The sequence below is a fragment of the Leucopleurus acutus genome (assembly GCF_964270905.1).
Source record: "Leucopleurus acutus genome assembly, chromosome: 4".
In the NCBI taxonomy this organism is placed as follows: Eukaryota; Metazoa; Chordata; class Mammalia; order Artiodactyla; family Delphinidae; genus Leucopleurus; species Leucopleurus acutus.
Window position 1 is genome coordinate 149466184 of NC_139146.1, and position 26069 is coordinate 149492252.

General features: G+C 43.8%; 1 protein-coding gene across 5 annotated transcripts in view; it reads left to right on the top strand.

Annotated features, from left to right (window-relative positions):
- Positions 1 to 26069, top strand: part of LOC309961053 (protein FAM13A) — a 132766-nt gene that overhangs the window by 101408 nt on the left and 5289 nt on the right. For 4 of the 5 annotated variants that reach the window (XR_014326164.1, XR_014326165.1, XM_082838088.1 and 1 more), the window contains exons 9-17: positions 5934 to 6147; positions 6665 to 6803; positions 7798 to 7879; positions 8712 to 8932; positions 9567 to 9650; positions 16022 to 16117; positions 17586 to 17669; positions 23209 to 23405; positions 24003 to 24104. Coding sequence is in view for 3 of the 5 variants with exons in the window: in XM_082838088.1 (XP_082694214.1) it covers positions 5934 to 6147; positions 6665 to 6803; positions 7798 to 7879; positions 8712 to 8932; positions 9567 to 9650; positions 16022 to 16117; positions 17586 to 17669; positions 23209 to 23405; positions 24003 to 24104 (1219 nt within the window). In the remaining 2 variants the exon portion in view is untranslated. The remainder of the gene's footprint in view (positions 1 to 5933; positions 6148 to 6664; positions 6804 to 7797; positions 7880 to 8711; positions 8933 to 9566; positions 9651 to 16021; positions 16118 to 17585; positions 17670 to 23208; positions 23406 to 24002; positions 24105 to 26069) is intronic. The other variant, XM_082838090.1, reaches the window with a different exon arrangement.

Consider the following 26069-nt stretch of genomic DNA (forward strand, 5'->3'; position numbering starts at 1 on the left):
TGGACAAGGTAGTCAGCCTGTCTCCGTTTGGGCCTCAGCTTCCCCATCTTGTAACAGGTGACACAGTACCTAATAACGTGTAGTAACTACAGTAGTATCTACTTAGTATGTTTTTGCAGGATTAAATGAACTAACATATGCAGAGTACTCAGCACAGTCACTTGTTGGGCACTGAGTGAGTGTTAGCTGATGTTGCTTTTTTGTTTGTTTTAACTTTTTATTTTCTCTTGGAGTGTAGTCGATTAACAATGTTGTGATAGTTTCAGGTGCACAGCAAAGGGACTCAGCCATACATATACATGTATCCACTCTCCCCCTCCCAGCCAGGCTGCCGCATAACATTGAGCAGAGTTCCCTGTGCTATACAGTAGGTCCTTGTTGGTTATTCATTTTAAATATAGCAGTGTATACATGTCAGTCCCAAACTCCCTAACTATCCCTTCCCCCCATCCTTCCCCCCAGTAACCATAAGTTTGTTCTCTAAGTCTGTGAGTCTGTTTCTGTTTTGTAAATAAGTTCACTTGTATCATTTCTTTTTAGATTCCACATATAAGGGATGTCATACGATGTTTCTCTTTCTCTGTCTGACCTACTTCACTCAGTAGGACAAACATGCACCCCAATGTTCATTGCAGCTCTATTTACAATAGCCAAGACATGGAGGCAACCTAAATGTCCATCGACAGAGGAATGGCAAAAGAAGGTGTGGTACATATATATATAATGGAATATTACTCGGCCATTAAAAAGAATAAAATAATGCCATTTGCAGAACACGGATGGACCTAGTTGATGTTATTTCGGATTGATGGTTACTAAGTTTCCCTCTAACTTTGATAGTTTGCGAGACTATTGGAACAATTTAATAGGACAGCCATTGTTCTAAGATTAAATTTTGGAATTCTAAGGAAAATTTTATGAAAGGCTTCCCCCAGTGAAGACCCCTCACCAGTGGGGCTTCCATGTTTCTGCATCTGGGATGTGCAGGGACCTCCAGTGCTACCGGGTAGCCTCCTGGGAAGACAGTGCGACATCACGACGAGTAGGAATGGCTCTAAATAGCGTGTACATAGGTGGTAATGAGACATGGAAAGCATCAGCTCCCTTAATTCTGTGCAGATTTCTTAGAGATAAATCATCAGTAGTCAGTTTTCTTTGTGTAGTAAATGGATCCAGCCAGCTAAGCAGAGAGCAGCTATGTCCCAGTGATCACGTTAGCATTAGTCAGGGTTGTATTCCCTCTTCCTGCAGTGAATCTCCTTCATTTCCATGTGTGCTGTAAGTGTCTGAACTGGAACTCCCCCAGGATCTCTTCTTTTTTATTACTTAGGTAGCAAGCATGCAGCTTTTATCTCTGTTATTTCTGACCTGCTGTGATGTCAGCTAACCTGGGCGGATTAATTTTTAATAGACGTGCCATACTTAAGTCCAGAGTTCTTTGTGACCAGACACATGGCTAAAACCAAAACCACCGTACCCAGGGAATTCTGGTCCAGATATGAAAACGCTTTTGTTTTATGTGGTCCTTTAAGATGAAAATCCAGTTTGAAGCCTCAACTCTTTTCTCTTTTCCTTTGAATAATTGTCTTGCGATATATTTGTCTGTTTCATTGCTCTAGAATTCCTGATTCAAATATAAAATATTTCCCAAGCCCTCAGTGGGGAATGGTCAGTGAACACAGTCTCAAACTCGCTCTCTAAGCCGGTAGGTAATGCATAGGACATGCTGTCACGGACTACAGGGCTGTTCTCGCTTTGTTCCTGTTATTCTATTTGAGCGCCAACTATCAAAACATGAGATAGCCTTGTATTCTTAGGTCACTTCAAACTAAAACAGAGGAATAGTTGGTCTTACTGATTCTTTAGTTATATTGAACTATGTATTACATGCAATTATATAACTCTTTTGAGTAGGAGCCTTAAATTATAAGACTGTATAGAATGAAAGAAAGAGAGAAAAAGGAGAGAGAAATCATTTGAGCATTTCATATTGCATAGGTGAGAAACTTCTGATCTATCTGCAGCTAATGATGAAACATGTCTTTTTATTTTGTTAAGGTTGAAATTCTTTTTCTTTTTTTAACATCTTTATTGGAGTATAATTGCTTTACAAGGGTGTGTTAGTTTCTGCTTTATAACAAAGTGAATCAGTTATACATATACATATGTTCCCATATCTCTTCCCTCTTGCGTCTCCCTCCCTCCCACCCTCCCTATCCCACCCCTCCAGGCGGTCACAAAGCACCGAGCTGATCTCCCTGTGCTATGCGGCTGCTTCCCACTAGCTATCTACCTTACGTTTGGTAGTGTATATATGTCCATGCCTCTCTCTCACTTCGTCCCAGCTTATAAGGTTGAAATTCTTAATGGTCTTATATTTCTCCTATTTATTTATTTATTTATACATACATACATACATACATACGCGGGCCTCTCACTGCTGCGGCCCCTCCCATTGCTGAGCACAGGCTCCAGACGTGCAGGCTCAGCGGCCATGGTCACGGGCCCAGCCGCTCCGCGGCATGTGGGATCTTCCCGGACCGGGGCACGAACCCATGTCCCCTGCATCGGCAGGCGGACTCCCAACCACTGCGCCACCAGGGAAGCCCTATTTCTCATTTTTAAATAAGTGAATTTCCTAGAGATTATCATACCAAGTGAACTAAGTCAGACAGAGAAACACAAATGTCCTATGATACCACTAATATGTGGAATCTAGAAAAATGATACAAATGAACTTATTTACAAAACAGAAATAGACTCACAGACATAGAAAACAAACTTATGGTTACCAGAGGGGAAAGGGGATGGGGAGGGATAAATTAGGAGTTGGGGATTAACAGAGACAAACTACTGTATATAAAATAGGTAAACAATTGTAAAGCAATTATACTCCTATAAAGATGTTAAGAAATAATAATAAATAAATAAATGAACAAATAAAATAGATAAACAGCTAGGGCCTTCTGTATAGCACAGAAAACTATATTCAATATCTTATAATAACCTATAATGGAAAAGAATCTAAAAAAGAATATACGTGTGTGTGTGTGTGTGTGTGTGTGTATGTATACATATATATCTGAATCACCTTGCTGTACACCTGAAATTAACACAACATTGTAAACCAACTATACTTCAATTAACAAATAAACAGAATCATACAGTAAAAGGTAAAAATTTAAAAAGTGAATTCAAGAAACAGTGTCACCCATAAGCTACAATTTCTTTAGCCATGTACTTTATATGTACCACTGGTGACACTAGGAAAATGACACATTTTGTCTTCTTGTCAGTGAAGCGATGGGTCAGAATGGAGCCCCGGAAGACAGCTGTGTTAACAAAAAGGCCGTCTGAGGGATGGCCCCGTGTTAGTCACAAAGCATCAACAAGCACATGGTTAGTATTTTGTAGTTAAGTCAGGATCACTGTATATTTTTTACTGGAGACATGTTTGGTTAATGGTCACAAACACATACTGTCTTTGCAGAAATTTTGGTGCACAGAGGCCACAGAGTTCAAGCTCAAAGCAGAGATTAGTTGTAATATTTTGTAAGAGTTATATCTGCTAGATTCAGACAGAGTAAAGGGCTTCAGGACCTCAAGTAACACCTTTTCCAACTGAGTTTTGATGAGGAGAAATGTAGACAGCACACCCATGCCAACATCAACATCAGACTTTGTTTAGCCGATGCCCTCTGTCCTCCCCAACCACCGAGCCCTTCCCCCAGGGGTTTTGCTCCTTTGCCACTTGGCAGTGAGGTGGTTCCGCGCTGCTTTACTGTTCAAGTCATCTTAACCCTTTCCCTGTCCTGGTTCCATTGATTTTAGTCCTTCTAGAAAATTACTCCTGTCTTATGAAATATCATGAAATAGACGATGTCATCTACTCAGCTTAATAGTCCCATCTTCTGCAGCTTTATACTACATTTTTGTTATTTTTCTAGGAATTGCTTTCCACTCACCTTCTCCTTCCCTCATACCCCCTCACCTCTCAATCCATTTTCACTCTTTCCTGTTGGCATTTCCAGAGCTGCTCGTATCTGAGCTCTGCCACTTAGGGGGGGGCCAGCCAACAGCGTCAGTGCAAACGATGAAACAACTTCTGTTCGTCTCCGGCTTTAGCCGTGTCTATCTACCAGCATATTCTCTGCCACTCTTTAAGACTCGATAGGCAAGACTCTGTCTTTAACATGCTTTCATTTTTCAAAGTATTTATAGTATCATCTGTGTTACCAGATAACTTGGTTGTCTTTAAATTTTGAGAACCTGTGGGCCTCATCCCACATGAAGTTCATTTTTTTAAATTAATGTGCCTAACTCTCCTACTGTACTGTGGGGTTTAAAATATCTTTAAGACAGCCATCCTTGTCCTTGAAGCACCTGGCACATTCTGAATTGAAGCACTGTCCTGGAGGATAGGAGACTGGGTTTCTAGACCCAACTCTTGTCATTGATTAGGTGTTTGCTCTGGAATTCTTTGGGTTTCAGTGTCCTTATGTGTAATCCGTTGGATTGAATCAGTAGTATTCAAACCTGACTGCATTTTGGAAGACTTGGGAAGCTTTCTGGAGAGTGTGTGTTTGCGTGTGTGTGTCTCACACATATGTGGACCCTCACCTAAAAATTCTGCCTAATTGGGTGGTGTGAGGACCTGTACGGTAGGAGTTATTTATACTTCTCTCTGTGACCCTAATGTGCAGCCAGCTTTGAAAAGTCACCAGGTTAGATGATGTATGAAGTTTCAACCAGCTTTAATGTTCCGTGATTACAGTATGATCTTTTGAAGTAAAATACTGAGTAAGCACTTGTTGAAGATAATTTTGTAGATTTTAGAAATACTTTGATAGCTGAAGGAGCAATTGTTCCATGATTCAAACTGTGGGAATCCCAGAATTTAAGATCATGGCCAAATTCCAGCCTTGTGTAAATCACGGTATCCACAAGTGTATTTAAAGCGTAATCTTTTCTTGTTTTTTTAATGAAGGAGAGGATTACAAATGAAATACCCTACATCATCTGAGATCTATCCCGAAAATATGTCAGATAGGATTTTTTTTAATGAGGAAAGAAATACATTGAGGTGGGTCTTGCAGTGAAGGGAAATCAATATCATCCTATTCCCTCCCAAAATGACAAATCAGGATTTTGTGCTAAGTCTGTTTTTTTTCCAAGGGTGTCTAAAATAATTCATACTGATTGGTCCTTTGTAAGGCTTTCTTTTTTGACTAATTTTATGCATGTATCTTACTTTAACTGTAGTCTTAAGTAGCCTCTGAGGTTTCAAGTACAGAGCATGTATTTTAAACGTGCTAAATCCTAACGTGCTAAGCAGAAGCGCACAAAACAAGCTTATTGAATGACCTCAGCGGAGGCCGTAAACTCCTAAACCGATGGGCTCTCACAAGGTTCATGTGATTCCTTAGTGGTTTCAGTGAGGGATGTCCAGCCATGATGCCAAACCACTCCCTCCCAGGCACACGTGAGTTTCTCTTCCATAACACCCTCAGATGGAGAAGTTACCAACAGTGATCTGTGGGGAAAGTTGGAAGCACGCACTGTTCCTCAGGGCAGCCCTAGCACATTCTCTTTTGAAGGCAAGTGAGGGTGGAGACAGAGGGTAGATGATGGCTGTCAGTTAGATTTGCTGATTCCGGTCAGGGCCTAGTGTCCCAAGTTACAACCTTCCATCTAAAATGTGAAACTGGGAATTGCCCGGTGGTCCAGTGGTTAGAACTCTGCGCTTCCACTGCAGGGGGCACGGGTTCTATCTCTGGTTGGGGAGCTAAGAACCTGTAAGCCGTGCAGCACAGCCCAACGAAAACTAAACAAATAAATAAAATGTGCCTCCCGAGTTCAGTTCCTCCTGATGCGTTCAGAAAACAAGCGTGCTCTGAAGAACCATTTGGCCTCTTACCCTTGTTCTTTTCCAGAGCCCACCCCGGCTTTCTCCTCGTGGCAGCAGGAGAGTGTACACGCTGACGAAGCACGCCTCTCCCCGCAGGCAGGGCGCCTGATTCGGCAGCTCCTGGATGAGGACAGCGGCCCCATGCTCTCTCCCCGCTTCTACGCTTACGGGCAGAGCAGGCAGTACCTGGACGACACGGAAGTGCCCCCTTCTCCCCCCAATTCCCATCCTTTCATGAGGTGTGTTTCTTTATGTCGCAGATGCACAAAGGTACCATCCCTATAACGTTAGAAGACCTAGGAATGTTGCTGATGGCTAGTAGTTTTTTTAATTAAGTCGTACGTATATGGAGGAACATATTTGAGACTCTCCATCCTAGTGCACACCCTCTGTTGTAATTTTTCACTTGACCTGTGGCCCAACTACAGCATCATCAGCTGCAGCTCCATCAGCCCCTCCTTTCCAGAGCTCTCTCATATTTAACCGTGAGGTCCACTGTGCACATTTCAGTCCTAGCTTCGCCGAATGTAAAGGTGAGCTGGAGAAGCCTGGACCTATGGCAAAGGCAGGACATGCAGAGCTCAAGGTCACAACATGAATTAGCAGTCAGCTTTCTTTTATTCGAGAGGATAAACGCGGTGTGGACGGTCCCGCCCACCCCTGTCTACCCCATCCTTCATCCCTCATCCCCAGAGCCCCTCCCAGCAGGCGGTGGCTGTTCCTAGGGAAGCTGACCCCGCCCTGTGTCCCTCACAGGCGACGCAGCTCCTCTCTGGGCTCCTATGACGATGGGCAAGAGGACCTGACACCTGCGCAGCTCACGCGAAGGATTCAGAGCCTGAAAAAGAAGATCCGAAAGTTTGAAGACAGATTCGAAGAAGAGCGGAAGTACAGGGTGAGCGTCCTCGCCGGCTTCCCTCCGTCCCCCGCCTCCCTCGACGTGATGTATCTGAGTGTCAGCGAGTCAGAGAAGTGATAAAGGGGAGGGGAAATTTCTAGGGAATCTCAAAACAAAAAGGCACTAAGCACTGGGTAATAAACCCTGATAAACCCCAGACACCGTGTATCAGCAAATTCCTTGCACGGATGTATCCTTACAAAGGAACGGAATGCTTTCCTCAACGTCTTGTAAATTGATCAGTGAACAGGGACGGGAAAAATCATTAAATGAAGTATTTCGCTGGCCTAAAACGTAATTCAAGATTATCTTCTAAAATTTTATTAGTACTGACCTCATTCTACTCTCAGCTCTATGCTTAGTATTTCTCACAAGAGTGGCAAAAAAGGCATTTTTCGTGGTGTTTGTAGTGTAAAATATCGTATACCCCTCTGCTTTCTATCCTGTTAGCCTGACAGGTTGAACCCTACAAATAAAGGAAAAGAGGCCATGGGCCTCATAGAAGTCCATGATCATAAAAATCCAGCATTTTGCCTCTGAGGAATTCTTTGAAAGCATCAAAAATAACCAGATAGGGCTTCCCTGGTGGCGCAGTGGTTGAGAGTCCACCTGCCGATGCAGGGGACACGGGTTCGTGCCCCGGTCCGGGAAGATCCCACATGCCGCGGAGCGGCTGGGCCCGTGAGCCATGGCCACTGGGCCTGCGCGTCCGGAGCCTGTGCTCCACAACGGGAGAGGCCACAGCAGTGAGAGGCCCGCGTACCGCAAAAAAAAAAAAAAAAAAACCAGATAGTATTAAAAAATAAATAAACTACCAGATATAAAGAAGGATAATGGAATCGCACCTGTGAAGTTGCTCTGATTAATCACGGTTCATTTATTGTTCCAGTGGAACTCAACTTTTCCTTCCTGTTTAAAACAAACTGATTATCCAACTCTTCTTTTTCCTGCCCCAATTCCAAAACATTTACTCAAGATTTCCTTTTCTCAGCCTTCCCACAGCGACAAAGCAGCCAATCCAGAGGTTCTGAAGTGGACAAACGACCTTGCCAAATTCCGGAAACAACTTAAAGGTAGGTAAGGCTCTAGACCTGTGGTGTGGTCTCCGGAGAACAAGCCAGGTGCAGGAGCTGCGACCTCACCACGTGCTGAGCGCCCCTCGCTGCTAAAATATTCCAGGAAGGACAAGTTCCTTGAAGCTGCTTCCCAGGGCTCTAAGTGTTCAGGGCACACTTTCTCCGTGTCCTCCCATGGCCTCAATCACGGGGAAGCCCAGATCAGCTAAGATGCAAATTCGGCAGCATAGTTTTTACTTCCCTAAATCACTAATATAAGGATGATGGTTTCAACTCGAAGTGCCTGTTTAATCCAAGGCTTTATTTGCTCTGGAATTAAGACATAGAACACAGATGGATATGAGAAGGATTTGGTCCCTGTCCCTCAAAGCGCTTGCTGTCTTTTAGGACACAGAGTCATATACGCAATAGAATAGAATACAAAGTGAAAATAATTCCAACATGAGGTCTATACGTCATACAGAAAAAGTTGGCCAGCACTTGGGCACTAGATCTGCAAATACCTGTAAACGCTAAGGGAATCATGTAGGAAGACATCCGCCTCATTCTGAGAACAGCAGACAGGTTGGTGTGGCTACCGCATGGCTGTTAAAGAGCTAAAACTTTCTCAGGAATTAGGGTTAGGAAATCATACCAGAGAGTCCAGGAAGACGTTATCATTTTTCTTGGGTTTAACACAATAACCCAGGGATTTCGACTGATATTATAATCAGATACTTTCTGGGGAAAAAAAGACAAGGCTAAGCAGTCGTCAGCAGCATAGAGAAACAATCTGGGTTCAGCAGACGTCAATTCCCATACATCTCCACCCCCAAATCTTTTCTCCTAGAGTCAAAACTGAAGATATCGGAAGAGGACCTGAGCCCCAGGATGCGGCAGCGAAGCAATACTCTCCCCAAGAGTTTTGGCTCCCAGCTTGAGAAAGAAGACGAGAAGAAGCAAGAGCTGGCAGATAAAGCCTTAAAGCCTAGCGTCGAAGCCACGCTGGAGTCCATCCAAAGGAAGCTCCAGGAGAAGCGGGTGGAAACCAGCCGTCCTGAGGACATTAAGGTGTGGTTCTCTGAAGGCCCCGAGCCGACCGCTAATCCTAAAGCATTCCAGTCAGCGTGGTAGGATGGCAGGGCCCGTCCCAGGGTCCCAATGGGAAGGGTGATAGAACGACACCTTTTTAAACCTCCCACACTCTGAGACGTCCAGAGAAGCAGATAAAACAAACTCAGAGTGTTTTAACTGTAGGGACTTTGGGTTTGGACTGCAGACTGAAAGCAGGAAACCCTGTTGTACAGATTGAAGAATGGACTTGTTTCAGTTAATAGACAGCGTGGTGACTCTCTGAGGAGTAGAGACAAGCCTTTGGGAATGTGTGTCCTGTAACTGTAGTCATTGCCGGAGCCGGTAAGCTGAGCCCCATGTGCCTTGCAGCCTTGTTTACCTCAGTCCAACGTGCCTTTGCCCACGGCATGGGAGATAGGAGTACTCATAGGTGACGATTCTGCTGTGCTGTCTGTGTTTCCAGTAAGACACCAGGAATAGCTAATTCCTAGCTTTGGATCGAGCTAGGGAGGGCTGTTGTATAAACATTCTTTTTAACCTTACCGTGGGAAATTTGTTTAACTAAATAAAGAAGTCGGGACGTTCACAAATGTTTTCCCCTTTCTCTTTTTCTATCCTTGTGTTTATACAGGATATGACCAAAGACCAGATTGCTAATGAGAAAGTGGCCCTGCAGAAAGCTCTGCTATATTATGAGAGCATTCATGGACGGCCGGTACGTGAATGCACGGAATTTGCTGATTGGGGTGAATCACCTGGCTTTAGAAGGGGATCTTCTACGTTCAGTATTTTGCAGATGAGGTTCCCCGATGTTTAAAATACTCTGTATTTTCACCAGAAGTAAGCTTTCGGAAGGCTACACCAATGATACGAGTTCCACTCTCTAGTAGGTACTAAATTTCCACTCTCTAGTAGGTGCTAAATTTCAAAAAGCTCCAAAGAAAAATCAGTTTGCAACTAAAATGTAGCCACTCGTGTCCTGCTTCGAGGGGAAAATGGTGGTGGGGGACATAAATCGGTGCACAGAGCCCTAGAGTGAGGAGACGTGCCTGCCCCTCTCTCTGCCCCCATAAAGCTGTCATCGCCGCTGGCTCTAGGCGTCCTTATCCATAAAAGGAAGGTGCTAAACTAGAATGATCTGCCCTAAAATTCAGTTTCTCTGCAATGCCGTTTGCAACCTGTGTTTGTAGAGAAGTTCTAGCTGCCATCGAGAACCAAAAGTGTGAGGAATCCAAGATGTGTCTTTGGAAGCACTTGAGACCATTTGTTCTTCAGCAAGAGTGTTTATTGAATGTTTGTTGTTAGTCCTGGGGGAGAGAGCGGCATGACAGCTTCTGCTCTATTCCTTAGGGAACTCGTAATCAGATCGCCTAGTCAGTGACTCTTAGTAACCTCCTGTTAAGAATGTTGTCAGGAACCCAGCAAGACGCGTTCTTAAGAGCAGGTGTAAGGCAGCATGAAGTTTATGTTCACAGATGGATTTTTATACCGCCAGAATGCATAGATCTCTTTTCCAGTCTCAGCCATAGCTTTGTAATGGAGAGAGTCTTTTCATCCGAAATATGCTCTTTTAGATGAAGAAACTTCGAGAATAATGCACTAGCCTCTCAGATCTGTGAGGGCAGGGGTTCCAAACCCCGAGTTTTTTCGAAAAGCAGATGCTTCGAGCCTGAGGGTTTTTTGCTGAGTCTACAGATTCTGATATAAAGGACACTAACAGTCAAAATCACAGGCCACGTGTGCTGCTTCTGTACACGTTTTAACAAGGCTGTTTGCTCTAACGGGACACCCTCCAGACAGACCGACACCTGTAAGGAAAACAAAAACACGCTCATCTACACACTGGCACATAATTCCCTGTGAATTATTATTGAAGTGTGTCCTTTTCAACATTTGAGGGTCTCATCAGAAGACCACGTCACAGAAGTCCCAACAGACAGCTGCAGCTCCCTGTGTTACGTTGTTTGCGGACCCCGATGATGGTGGAGGGGAGAGACTGGGTGGCTTGCTCACAGCTTCTGGGTTCTCATTGATGTATTTTAATCTTTTGTTTAAAAAACCGGGGAACTAACAGAACCCTAAACGCACCATGTTCAAATTTAAATGCAAATTCTAAAGCCACATATAAATACTATCATTCGTTTATCTGCTGTTTGGGATTATTTATCTGGTCTTTGCCCAGTCAGCCTAGCATTGTCACCTGATAGTAAAGAAGAGAGGGTCACCGTTTTCCGAATCAGCGGGCCAAGAATGCGGCCGTTATAAGAATGCATCTCATCTGTCTTCTCCCACTAGCGATTTTATGACTCAGAGACACCCCTCCGCACACAGATTCAGACCATTTTTTGTTTTACTAAGGAGATTTGATATATTTTTCTGAGACTTATAGAGCAAACCAAATAGGAGAGTGAGAGACCAGTGGATGGAGATTTCGTTCCATCAAAAGCAAAGGTTGAGTGGAAGGTGCTGCCTTCACCCATGAGATCTTCATAGCTAGATGTTCATGCTGTCTTGATTTGGGTGTAAATGTGTATCTTAGGCTTAACCCTATTTCCGCACATTGAAAGCCACTCAGAGCTGCCACTTAAATGAAAATTTAAATAAAGGCTTGAAGCAAGAAGACGGAGGGGCTTCCCTGGTGGCGCAGCGGTTGAGAGTCCGCCTGCCGATGCAGGGGACACGGGTTCGTGCCCCGGTCCGGGAAGATCCCACATGCCGCGGAGCGGCTGGGCCCGTGAGCCATGGCCGCTGAGCCTGCGCGTCCGGAGCCTGTGCTCCGCAACGGGAGAGGCCACAACCGTGAGAGGCCCGCGTACCGCAAAAAAAAAAAAAAGAGGGAAAGTATGTTGAAAAGACAATATACTATAAGCTTGGCCTAAAGTCATTTTTAAGCAATTATGGATCATAACGATTTTCTAATTTGAATTCTGCAGTTTACCAGTCAAGAAACCGAGACTCAACCTCACTGGCTCATTCAAAGGGCTATTCTTGGTTAGGAGTGGAATCCCTGAGCAGCTGATGACTCGAGAATAAGAGATGTCAAACTTGCGAACAGTTTGCCCCTGGTCGACCTAATACCAGCGGCCCTTTTTTTAACGGGTTAACCAAGGTGCTGCTTTGTTTCTCTAACTCTTGGTTAGATTTTGGCTCTGCTCACAAATCCAGCAGTGGTAATTACATAAGACGTGGCTTTACGAAGGGTGAAAGTTGTATTGACCTTTGGTATCACCAGGCCTTTGGCTTCAGCCATTTATCATGGAAATAATCCTGGTGTACATCAAGTAGTATTCTTTCCATCACCTCAGACCTAAAGATCATGGATATTTTTGGTGTTTAGATACTTCCATCACATGCCAGCATTAACTTCGGCAAAATCATGATGAGTTTTGACTCTCCAGAGTCAAACACTGGATCTCATCAGATCTCTCACAGGTGATTAGTTCTGAGGGTCATTCATTTTTAAAATGAGCAATTCATAGAAAGTCTAACTAGCAGCGTTACAAGCCACATGTAAGCCAGCTTATCCTCTTCATCTACTCTAACTAGAAAATTAGGTTTTCGAACAAAGAGTTAGAAAGGACATTGATTCCGTCACATTTGCCATGTCTGGCTGATTTTAGCATTAAGTCTCCTTCCAAAATCCAAAGTCTCCTTTTATAATCCAAAGATGTTTCTACAGTTGACCCTTGAATAATTCGGGAGTTAGGCATTGTTCAACCCTCAGCATAGTCGAAAATCTGAGTATAACTTAGAGCCGGCCCTCTGTATCCATGGTTCCACCATATCTGAGGCTCCGAATCCGTGGAGGCAACCATGTAGTAGACGGTGTAGTAATGTAGTATTTACTATTGAAAAGAAGTCCGCGTGTGAGTGAACCCGTGTAGTTCAAACCCATTTTGTTCTACGGTCAGATGTAGTAATAGGATGCTAGTCCGCAATGGGGAAATGTTGGCTACTTATTACTCTTATTTTTCGCACGTCTTTTGGTCACTAAACATCTGTGACCAAAAGACGTGGTCTTTTATCTTACATAATCTTACATCTTACATAATATTTGTCATGGGTTGAAAATTAGGATGTGCCTTAATCTCATCTGCAATACATTTAATGAATACATCTTGTAGTAAAAAACAAAAATCGTTTCATGTGTTCCAGTACTAAATTTTGTCGTTTTACATGTGAGGTTGTACAAGTCATTTATTTCTATTCCTCACACTTATTTGTGGCTACTGTTGAGCTTCTGTTGAAGTATAACATGAATACAGAAAAGAGCCTGAATTATAAATATATATGTTGATGAGTTTTCACAAAGTAGACAAATCCACGTAACCAACATCCTGATCAAGAAATAAAATGTGGCCTGCCCTCTGGAAGCCCTTCTCATATCCCCTTCCAGTCAATACCATGACCTTCCACCCCACCCACAAGAGCCATTCTCTTGACTTCTAACGTGATACAGTTGATTTGCTTATTTTTGAGCTTTGTATAATTAGAACTTTACAGTATGTATTCTCAGGTGTCTGGCTTGTTTTCCTTGGCTTCATTTTTGTGAGGTTAATCCATGATGTTGCATATAGTTGTGTCCATTCATGTTCATGGCTGTGTAATATTCCGTTTTGGAACTTACTTGTTCTACTCTTGGGCATATGGATGGTTTCCAGTTTGGGGTTCTTATAAATAGTGCTGTTACGAACATTCTTATGAATGTCTTTTGTTGAACTTAAGACCACACTTGTTTGCTGTGTACTTAAGAGCGGAATTGATGAGTCATATGTTTAGCTTTAGGAGATACTGCCAAATAGTTTTCCAAAGTGTTCCACCCTTGCCAGCACTGAGAGAGAATTCCAGTTTCTCAGCATTCTTTCCGACACTTGACACGGTCTGTCTTTCAGGTCAGCCATTGTGGTAGGTATGTAGTAGTGAGGCCTGTGGTTCTAGCCTCACTCTTCTTTTGTATGAAATAATTCCTGTGTTCCCTTGCAGTTCTGACACTCATCTTTTATGAAATACCAAATTTAAAACTCCTTCCTATATGGTAGATAGTAAAAGCAAGAAAATGCCGCCTCTTGATATTTTGGTAACAGGAAGAGATAGAAAGAAGTGATTATTGTTATTGCTGATGACAGAAGATAAATCCTCAAGATGTCTTTGCATAATGGCAGTATTCTAACAAGTTTATCCAAAGTTCACTTACTGTTGATCACTTTGGGAAAGGCAAATAAAAAAGGCAACAAAGGATAATCAATTCATGCATAATGTAGACCTGTCTTCAAAGCTGAAGGCCCAAAAGGCCCATAAGAGAAATGGTCAAAACGAATACTGTTTGCCCTTCCTTACCTCTGTAACCCTTGCCTTACGTGTACAGTAGAAATAAAATGCAGAAGACCAACAGCAAACTTGAAACAAAGATACTTCATCTCTTACTCCATTTAAGTAAACAAATGCATATTTATGAATTTGGCATACCTATTTATATTTGAAACATTCATTCACTCATTTTACAGATATTTATGGAATACTTTTATCATGTCAGACACTGAAATAGTTACCAGGGGTACAAAAACACAAACTCCTGGTGTCAAGGGGCTTATAGTCTAAAGAGAAGACAGACGTGTCAACAAGTAGTTACTATAGAGTATTAAAATATATCATCCATTAGGACTGCTGTAATACCATAGACTGGATGGCTTATAAAAGATAGAAATTTACAGTCCTGGAGGCTGGAAGTCCAGGATTAAGGTGCTGGTGTTTAGTGAGGGCCGACTTCCCAGTTCATAGACAGCTATCTTTTTCACTGTCCTCTCATGGCAGGAGGCGTGAGGGATCTCTCTGGGGTCTCTTTTATAAGGGCACTAATCCCATTCATGAGGGCTCCATCCTCATGACCTAATCGCCTCCCAAAGGCCCCACCTCCAAATACCGTCACATCGGGGATTCCTTTTCAACGTATGCATTTGGAGTGGGGACGGGGGGAGTGAGTGGACACGAACGTTCTGTCTATAGCAAAGCATATGTGAATTACAAGGCACACACAGGTTGTGGTAGGTGACACGCAGGGGAGGATGAGCAGGTCTCCCGGAGAGGGACATGTCGGAAAAAGCCTGCACAGGAGTGGGAGCTGGCTCTTGATCTGGAATTTGCTAAACCAAAGAGCAGTGAGGAGGCCATTCCAGGACAGAGGGAACTAGACAAGGAGGTGTGACACAAACTAGTTTCTCTCTGGAGCTTGAGTTATGAGAATGATGATGAGAAGCAGCAGGTAATGAAGGGCTTCAAATACTATGCCAGGTGTTTGAGCTTGATTTCTCCCCACTGCCTGTAGAGTCAGTCCTGTAAACATTTTTGAGCCCTGTGTCAGATTTTAGGGCCACAGAGATGGATCAATCCATGTATTCTATGGGCATGTGTTCCTTGAATACCTACTGTTTGCCAGAATTTGTCCCTAAAAACACAACAATTCCAGGGGGAAGAAAGACATTTTCTTTTTTGTTTGTTTGTTTTTTTGCGGTACGCGGGCCTCTCACTGTTGTGGCCTCTCCCGTTGCGGAGCACAGGCTCTGGCCGCGCAGGCTCAGCAGCCATGGCTCACGGGCCCAGCCGCTCCGCGGCATGTGGGATCCTCCCGGACCGGGGCACGAACCCACGTCCCCTGCATCGGCAGGCGGACTCTCAACCACTGCGCCACCAGGGAAGCCCAAGAAAGACATATTTTTTTTTTTAATGATTACAGACCTGCATGGTAAGTAGTATAATAGAAACACATGCTTTCTTCTTCCCTGGACCTAGAAAATAGTGAATCATCTGGGAACTCTCAACCTTCAAGAGTTTTACACAGGGAACTAATAATTAATAGTGATCATAGTTTTGATTAAAGAAAAGCAGTACTGCTGAGGGAGTGATTTCCAATGATCTGCAGCTGAAGTAGATATTTTAAATATTCACTGATTCATGTTATCAGTTTAGTAAATTTTGCAAGACTGGCGAGTCTTCAGCTGCATCACCTGTACTTCCTCTCGGCCCAGAGCGTGCTCGGCCAGCCTGGCCACCAGGAGCGGGCTTTTCAGCTCTTCTGTTCTTGCATTTCAGGTGAGCAAGAATGAGCGGCAGATTATGAAGCCGTTGTACGACAGGTACCGCCTGGTCAAACAGATCCTGTCGCGAGCCAGCACTGTCCCCATCATTGTGAGTACACCGCGGCCCGGTTGTCAATTACGTGGCTCAGTGGGCCCCGGCTATATTACTTGGGCCCCAACTTGCCTTCTCATGAAAGAATAGTCTCTCATAGTTGAACCTGCCATTAATATCCATGGCCCCTAAGCTTGAGGGATGAATAATTTACCAAAGACTTCTGAGGCTACGTTTGCCAAAAATGAGCAAATCTGAGGCCGACAGAAATTTGTTTTCCCCCTTGGGGATATGCCTTGGCCGTATGCCTCCATCTGACACGTGCTGGGCCAGCTTTCCCACGCTTTCCTCAGAGACGGAGCACCGAGAGGACGGGGCTGTGCCCTCGCCAGGGCCCCGCTACCAAGAGTCTTAGCGGCCTCTGTTAATAGTCTTCTCTCCACCTCCAAGAGCTGGCTTAGCCCTGCTGGGAGAGAGCTTCTAAGGCACTCAGGAGAGGGACCCTCCTCTTTTTGGAGGATGTAGGAAAGCGTGAGGTGGAAGAAAAGGGAGGGCAGCTAACAACTGTGAACTGCGCTCAGTGGCCACCGCCCTTGGACTTCACTGCTTTGGGCCTCTGAATTGGGACTTTGTCAGGAGTAGGGAACAGCGACTGGCCCTCAGCTCGAGGAAACCCTTTCGGGCCCTGGCCAGCCTGCCCCCCACCACCACCACCCCCGATCCCAGCCCTGCTGTGAGGGCAGTGTTTCTGCCCTGTCCATCTCGTGGGGACCCTTTGCCTCTGTTTTAGCGCCCACCTCGGGGATCCTGAGGGTTCCTCTGCTGGCCTGTAGGCTTTGTAGTAAGCAGGCGCGGCCTCGCTTTTGTGTCGTTGCTGAAATGCGTGTTCTTCTCAGCTGCTGCTCCTCTATTCCTCCTTTAAATCTCCTTGTTTATTTCTAGACCCAAGGTGCAGTCTTTCTATGTCTTTTAACAGTCTGTTTGTTCATATTTAATGGGGCAGGGTCCAGAGACCTCAGGCAGGTGTGTTTGAAGAAAGCTACCTTTCTAGACGTTTTCTACAGAATAAATCAGTAACCTAACCAACAAAAGGATTAAATCTAAGAAGTCCTTTTTATTCCCCAGTCCGGGGTCCTTAGTGTCCCTCGGTGGGGTGACCGTATAGCCTCTGTTGATAACCTTTGCATCACCCGCTGAGCTTACGTTATCGTTAGTTGTTCCGGAAGTTATGGTGACTAGGAGGAAAGGCGGGAGGCAGGTGCCCCTCAGGTTTTTTCTGCGTGTGTGGTTAACATAGTCGTGTGCCGTCCTTGCTTTCGTGTGGCCTCTGTGGGCGGGGGGCGGGGAGAGCTCCGAAGGGAAGCAGCAACTTGGACAAGAGCTTCGGTTGTGTCTGGTTTTCCCGGGACCTCTCGGCGGGGAGGGGTTCGAGTCTGTAGTTAAAGGCAGAAGTAAATACTTGCGAGTCAGAAGGGGATGGGGAAAGACGTTCTCCGTGTAACCTGCCTATTAACGCCTGTCGCAGGGTTCCCCTTCCAGCAAGCGGAGAAGCCCTTTGCTGCAGCCAATTATCGAGGGCGAAACTGCTTCCTTCTTCAAGGAGATAAAGGTGAAGACCCCCAGCTGCTAACCGCTTGCTACCTCCGCAGCAGTGCCTCTCCCTCCTTCCCTCTCTCCCTCCTTCCCTCTCTCCCTCCTGTGGATGGAAAGCCGCTGCGAGCGGGCCCTTGGGCGATGGCTTCCTGCAGCCGTCCCTAAAAATCAGTAGCAGCCGCATAGCACAGGGAGATCAGCTCGGCGCTTTGTGACCCCCTAGAGGGGTGGGACAGGGAGGGAGGGAGGGAGACGCAAGAGGGAAGAGATATGGGGAGATAGGTACATGTATAGCTGATTCACTTGTTATACAGCAGAAACTAGCACACCATTATAAAGCAATTATACTCCAGTAAAGATGTTAAAAATAAATAAATAAAATAGAACTCAACAAATTTAGAAAAAAAAATCAGTAGCTGCTTCTAACCAACTTTAAGCAGTCCTCTTTTATTTGTCATAGACCGGCTGATCTCCTTAGTTTCATTTCACTCCCTCGCTGTTGTGTTTTTTGTTTTGTTTTGTTTGTTGTTTGGTTGGTTTTTACTTTGCTTGCAGGGATATTTGTTTTGTTTTCAAAATGTTTTTTGTTTTGTTTCTTTCCCCCTATTTGAGGAATGGATTTTCTGTACTCCAAAATTTTGTTATATCAACTCATTGGGTAACTTTAAAAAAAAATCTCCTTTACTAAGTTTATAAGCGAAACCAAAATTAACGAAGGCAGTGTACGTAGCACACACAAAAAAATATCATTTTATAGACAAATATCTTAGTTGTCTTTGACAGATATGTGGGTACAGTTTCATCCACTCTCCTTTCCTCTCACCTTCCCCCGGCACAGTTAGTCCTTGGTGCTGATTTTATAATCTGTTCTTGATCTGTGAATGTAGCGCTGTGACCAGCAGTCACTAGAACGTGCGCTCTGGTTTTTTCCACCAGGAGTAATCATGGATTTTGTACAGATAATCCTTGTCCTTGGTGGCTACTTTTGCTGAAATGGGAGGAACCATCTGTGCCCATAGATCTGTAGGGACCTAACTGGCCTAGACTAGGATCAGCCTCTTTCATACTTTTATTTCTGGACAACTGAACACACTGACCGCCTTGTACAGGGCTCTAGAAATGAAAAGTCAATCTTTTTAAAAAATTGATGATTGTTATTTAGCAGTTAAGTCAGAAGCGGGAGTAAAACCCCACGTGGAAGTGAGTGTTAAGAGTTTCACTTGTCATATTCCTGTGGCAGCCCCAAGCCTGGGGTGTCGTTTATTTACTGTAGTTAGGAACGATTATTTCAAAATATGGGGGCCTCGTTCCCACGGAGGGACACCAGTTGAGAACTGCTCCATTTTCTTGCCTGATTGCCTCCACTGTAACTGAGGTAAGGAACCGGAAGCCACAAAGCCGTCTCTTCTCTTCACTGTCTTCCTTTTCTTACCTCCCAAGGGTCTTAACTACTTCATAGACCTCACGTTAAGGTGTTAGGCAGTGGTCGTGCTCACTATTCATATTGTTTAAACAGAACTTGTTTTGTAAAGATGCTGGAGATGTGGAATGTAGGCAAATATGCTACATTGTATCTTCAAAATTAGAGCTACTTTCTTACAATAAGACTCGATGTTGATGAAAGAAGACAAATTTTATCTAGCTGGTAATTTCACACAAGAATTAAAACACCGTAATTGAAGAAATCTGGGCAAGTGTGTGCATGAAAATTAGCATATTTCTCTTAGAAGCGTGCGCTGAAACTATTCCTAGATAAAAATGTGGTCTTAAACACATCCGAAATATGACACTTGATAATTGCCTCATGAAACGAATGGAAGACACAGGAAGGATGCTCTTTTTAAAAGTTGTCCCTCCAAATCTTATCCTTTAGCTTAGTTTATTTTTTTCACAATTATGTTTTGGCCACTGGCCCTCACGATGGTCAGAATTTCAGATAATTTTGCAATTATTACATTGCTCTCACAAATGGTGTTGTCTTTTAGTTCATTTTGTCCCAGTTGGCCAGGTTTATCAGCATGTATTTGGACTGTACTAATTCTCAGAAACTCGGTTAGAATTTAGAATTCGGTGTGTGTGCAGATTGTATCTAAATGGTTTCTTTGAAAACCATCCCCGATTTTTAATGCTTATGGGAAGACACCAGCTGTGTGTGACAGAGAGCCAGCTCAAGTTCCGAAGCCCTAGAACTTCCAGCCCCCAAAATCCTACAGATCATCTAGTCCGTTCTCTGATCCAACATAAGAGTTTCCTCTAAAACTTCTCTGACGAAATAGAGACACCGTCCCTAAGAAGTTATTCCACCCTCAAACTTGAGACGTCCACAGCAGTGAAGAGAGTAAGGTCGCTCGTTACACGGGCTAAGCATCTACAAGAGCTAAAAATTTATGTTATTAGTTTTATAGCTTATCATTTGAAAAATTATCGAAAACAATATAGTAATGATATAATTTTAGAATGTATAAGTTTAATAACTATAAAATATAATTAATGAAATAATTAGCTTGTAGTAGTCACAGTTACGGTTGTATGACTTTCTACTTACAGGCCTAGTTCTGCCTCTGGAGCAGCATGGACTGAGCATACTGCTTTCTCCTTGAGAGCACTTGGCGTATTTACGGTCACCTGCCCTGCCCACTGCCACCCACACCCTGTGAACATTTCTTCTCCAGGTTCCTCTTACTCTTTTCTCATGTGATATGGGCTCCGGACTGTCCAGCAGTGCAGTGGCTCTGCGCTCTACACCAGTCTCTCTATATCCCTCTAAAAAACTGATACCCAGAACTGAACGTGATTCTAGATGTGGTTTAACCAGCCCGACAGTGGACCGAGGACTAGTCGTGACCTTGCTCTAGATGACCGAGGCCCTTCAGTTCTCGAAGTCTGTGCCCACGTGACTGTCAGTGTGCTGTACGTTCCTCTTGGTCTTTCTAAGGCAGGATGTGTCCACCTCAGCCCTGCAGACATTTGGGCCAGGTAACTCTTTGCTGTGGAGGACTGGCCTCCACCCACTGGGTGCGAGTAGTGCAGTAGGACCATCCCTCCCCAGTGTGACGACCAAAAATGCCTTCAGACGTTGCCAAAGGTGCCCTAGGGGGCCGACCTGCCCCCAGCTGAGAGCCACAGCTTGTCGCCCTGCCTAACTGTTGATTTATGCAACCCCCAGCTTCCTTTTCCAAGGATTGCTTAGTGTCTGTGTCCACTTTTTTTTTCCTAATCTAATGATAGGACCTTGAATTTTTCCCGCTTGTTACTTCTCATACTTCTGTGCTAGCCTTATGAAACAGATTACATCTAGCCTTTACATTCCAGCACACCCAGATATCCCTCCCCACTGTGTCAGCTACGCATTTTGTGAATATCTTTGGCGCTTTATCCAAGTGACTGCTAGATATTGAGTAAGGATGGGTCAGGTAGAGAGCCTGCTAGAGGCCCCCTGCAGATTCACCTCAGCACTGCAGCCGCGCTCTGCATAAATGTTCACACAAATCAGCCTGCCTCGTTCTTTATTGAAATCCAGATATTATGCCAATCCTCTCACAAAAGAAGAAAATGCTTAGTTCTTCTGACTTGTGTGCAAGAAGCCAGTGCTGGTCACCGTCGATCCCTGATTCCTTTTCAGTTGCTCATGTGTTATCTGGACACCGATTCCTTCTAGAAGCTACTCAGTATCCACAACAACCTGATGGTCTTACAATTTGAAGATCTGTTTTGCTGCTTCTTTTTCCCTATGTTTTTCACAGCTTACTGAGAATAGCTCCGTGTAGCTTCGTCTTCAAAAACACTGAGTTCTCAGGATGTGCAAGACACAGTCTCCCGTTCTGAAGTTCTCTCAGGACCTTGGGATATAATTGATAAGGCTTAGACCCCTAACTTCATTTCTTTCTATCTCGGGCTTTAATAACCTCTTACGAGTCATTTGTATTTCTCTTTTAAAGCTGAATTACTGGACTAAGAGACATTTATTGAACACCTAATATAGGCAGGCATTGGCTGAGCTCCGGAAACAGCAGTGAACAGAGAGGCCCAAATCCATCCCTCTTCCATGGAGTTTAGAGTCAGGTGGTCCCACCTGGTCTCCTCATCCAGGAAGGGGAGGTGGGCGGAGGCTGAGTAGCGCTGCCTGTGTGCCCGGTGTACCTGCTCAGGTACTCAACACGCATTATCTCAATTCTTATGTAAATGACGTAGATGGGACTTGCCACTTCATCTTATAAAAAAAGAGAAACTTTTAAACTATTGATTTAAAAGCCACTTTTCCTCTGTGAACTTAAAAGTGGTTTTAATTTTTTAAAAATTAATAATGAAGCTTTTACTTCCATGGATCAAGAAAAGAGATTGAAGATCTGAAGTCCCAGCAAAAAGAATCCGGAAAGGTCACCTAGTTTTTTGCCAACTTTACCTTCATGCCTTTGTAACAGTAGTTTCATTGTAGTTATGTACTAGTCCTTTTGTTTTGCCTATTTGTTTGTTTCTTTATTCACATTATTTCTCTTCAGAGGCACCATTATAAACATACCACACTTTATGGTAAGAAAATCCACCACAGACAGTTTGAATCCTGTACTTTACCTGTGAGCAGGGGTTCCTCCTGCCTCCTGAGAGCCATTGGCTGCAGTGGCCCTGAAGCCACTTGGTTGAACTAACAACTGACGTTATAATCCTCTTGTTCATGTAGCTGAACGCCTAACCAATTTTTTAATTTCTCAAGATATTAGGATATTCTTTTCTGGTCTGACTGTACATGTTGGCAGTAAATTACTTTTTTTAAAATCTTTCTTTCAGACTCTGATATCATTTCTTAGAATCACATAGCTTTAAATTGGCACTAAGACATTCTCCTAGAAAACTAAGTTGACCTCATTTTTCAAATTGCATTTTTATCAAGACAGAGAATATCACACTTTTCCTAGAATCTTGAATGCTGAAAAATACAGCATGTGGTCCTTGGAACCTCTTTGAAAAAACATAAGTTTTACGATTCTGATCATGCAAAGATAAATGTTTTGATCTTCTCAAAAGCTTCCTAAAATTTTGTGCACCAAGCAACCACAAATATTTCATAATCTCAACTTTTAAATAGAAAGGCCGTATTGTTGAATTTCTGAAAAATCTTCACAGCTTAAAAAAATTCTGAGACACATGACTAATAGAATCTTTAAAGCACTGATTTCTGGTGGTGGATTTTTTTTTTAGGTATTGTCACAGAGCTGAGAATGTTTAAATTCATTTGCTTCTTTTGATTTAGGGTATAAATTGTGATCATTGTTCCTTCCTACCCTCGGCCTTGACAACTGTTAATTGTGCTGTATACTAATTTTTTTTTACAGCTTTTTTCCCTATTCAGTAGCTGTGTTTAGTGTTTTGTCTTATTTACTGTGTACATATAGATATTCAATAATATATCCATCGTGTACACGTGTGTTGCTAACTGTAGCTATATAGAAGAAACTATATGGGGTCTGGATAATTAAGTGATCGTGAAGTGATACCTGTAACGAAAGAGGGCCCGAAAAAGTGACCCAATTTTTATTGGGGTTGCTGTGTATCTCCAGGAAGAAGAGGAGGGTTCAGAAGACGATAGCAGCACAAAGCCAGAGTTCACCGTCACCCTGAAGACCGATTTCAGTGCACGTTGCTTTCTGGACCAATTTGAAGATGTCACTGACGGCTTTATTTCCCCGATGGATGATAAAATACCATCAAAATGCAGCCAGGATACCGGACTCTCAAATCTCCATGCTGCTTCGATGTATGTTGTTTTGGTGGTGGTATTGGAATGTTGTGATGAAAATAATTTTCTGAAATATTATTTTAGCCTTTGTACTTAAATTGGCTGCCGAAACGTAAGTGACTTGCCTAGGGCGCATCTATGTGGATAAAACAGGGGTTGCTTGTTTGTTTAACTTCTGGCTCAGTGTTTCTGTATGCTTCATCCCGTGTGATCTGAGGGAGCATCTGAGATGTTGCTTAAACAATCGCAAGGTCTCTGTAATGGCATTGCGTGGTTCTGTGCGCCACAGCTCGCCATTTAATACATACCGAGCACAGATGTCATCTCTTTCTTTCTAAGCAAAATATGACAAAGCGCCCTGGGAGTTCACAAGCCTGAGGAATTCATAAGTAGCAGGAGCCTCGCAGGAGCCCCAGAAGCCGTATCTAGCGTCAGTGTGCTTTGGCTTCCAGGGGATGGAAAACATCCATTTCTGGTGACCCTCAGCTCCTTGCGCAGTTCCTGCATTTATATGCTTTTCCCTTTCTCCACAACTCCTATCGAGTTGCACATTCCTTACGTTTACAACTATTCAGATTTAACTCAATTTTCTTGAAATACTTCTGCCCCTCTTAGACCAGAACTCTTGGAACACCTTCAGGAAATGAGAGAAGAAAAGAAAAGGGTTCGAAAGAAACTGCGTGATTTTGAAGACAATTTTTTCAGACAAAATGGAAGGTAAGTGCGTGTGCTGTCCTTCCCCTCCCTCACCTCACACACAGCCCTCTCTTTTCTGTGTCACACCTGTGCAAAGCCTCCCATGTGGGAGCCACCCTACAGCTTTCCTGTAACCTGGCGCTTGGTTTTGTGCCCTGGGCCCCTTTGAGGCTTACTGGAAATGGGGAGGTTTGTGTGGCCCTGCAGGAAGAAGTGCTCCTTGGATGATATCCAAGACCGATACAGATTCAGCTAACATTTCCAAAACCCACCTGTCATATCAAATTCTAATCGAAAATGAGCAGCTTGAAGCTGTTTCTAGCGGGCAGCACTGGTTTAGATTTCTGTTTTTGTTTTTTTAATCTTAATAAACTTGAAGGAGAAACAAGGAAAGGGGCACTCTAGGCCTTGCTGGTTTGTAGGCTCATTTTAAAAGCAGAGTTGTCAAGTCAAATGAGAAATACACAAGAAACAAGAAGCCCTCCTGACTGATAGAGTGCCTTTCACCAGTGAGGTTTTTTTTTTTTTTTTAAATACATTTTATCACCTAACATTCTTTTTATTTTTTTTATAAATTTTATTTATTTATTTTTGGCTGCGTTGGTTCTTCGTTGCTGCGTGAGGGCTTCTCATTGCGGTGGCTTCTCTTGTTGCGGAGCACGGGCTCTAGGCGCACGGGCTTCAGTAGTTGTGGCTCGCGGGCTCTAGAGCGCAGGCTCAGTAGTCGTGGCGCACGGGCTTAGCTGCTCCGCGGCATGTGGGATCTTCCCGGACCAGGGCTCAAACCCATGTCCCCTGCATTGGCAGGCAGATTCTTAACCACTGTGCCACCAGGGAAGCCCCTGTCAGTGAGTTTTAAGACATACTGTAATCATCATCGTAGAGCGCTAGGCTGAGGGATAGTCTCCCCTGTTAGCAAGTGACCACGCACAGAATGTCCGACTCAAGTCACAGCATGAGACCAGGTTAGAGCAGGGAATAGAGCACCATCTCTCACATTGGAGTTAAGTTTTATCATTTTAAAATGTTTTAATCTAAATTATTTAAACGGTGTAAATAGTTTCTCTTTAAGTCTCCTTTTATACTTCTCAAAAGTATTGGGAAATAAAAGTACCATAAAGATTAACTTAGGCATTAAAAATGTACTATATTTCAGTTTATTTCAATTATTGTATAAATTTATTTGGGGGATCTCTGATTTGGATCTGTCCTATAATGACTTTCTCAAGATTTATGGGGGTTTTTTTTGCGGTACGCGGGCCTCTCACTGTTGTGGCGTCTTCCGTTGCGGAGCACAGGCTCCGGACGCGCAGGCTCAGCGGCCATGGCTCACGGGCCCAGGCGCTCCGCGGCATGTGGGATCTTCCCAGACCAGGGCACGAACCCGCGTCCCCTGCATTGGCAGGCGGACTCTCAACCACTGCGCCACCAGGGAAGCCCAAGATTTATGAATTTTTATACCTAAATATTTGTCTTTCTTTCTCCATGAACTGTAGGATATTTAGAAAATATAGATAAAAGAAAGAATACCCAAAATGATAATAACACCCAAAGACAAACCAAAGGATTAATGTTTTGATGTGTTTCATTCCAGTCTTCTTCCCAAACATATTTTTGGTTTGTCTGCTCATTTTTTTCCCCATTTGTTTATAGTCACATTATGCACAGATATCCTATAATTATGTAACCTTCACAAGTTTTAAGAAAATACAATTGATGGGAATCAGTAATCATCATACAAGTTTAGAACTGTCAGGGACTTCAGATTTCACAGAATCTGGTTCCATCACTTCGTCCGTGAGGCAAGTGAAGACCCTCAAAGGCACGTCTGGGGCTAGGGTCAGATGCCCCCTTCCCTGCCGTCTCCTGGGAGCATCCAGGGTCCTTTCCTTGAGCAGGCAAAGCAGGAATAAAATTAGTTCGTTGAGCAAAATTAAATGAGCCCCAGGCTATCCCATTTCCCATTTTTGCTCTTGAATAGGAAGT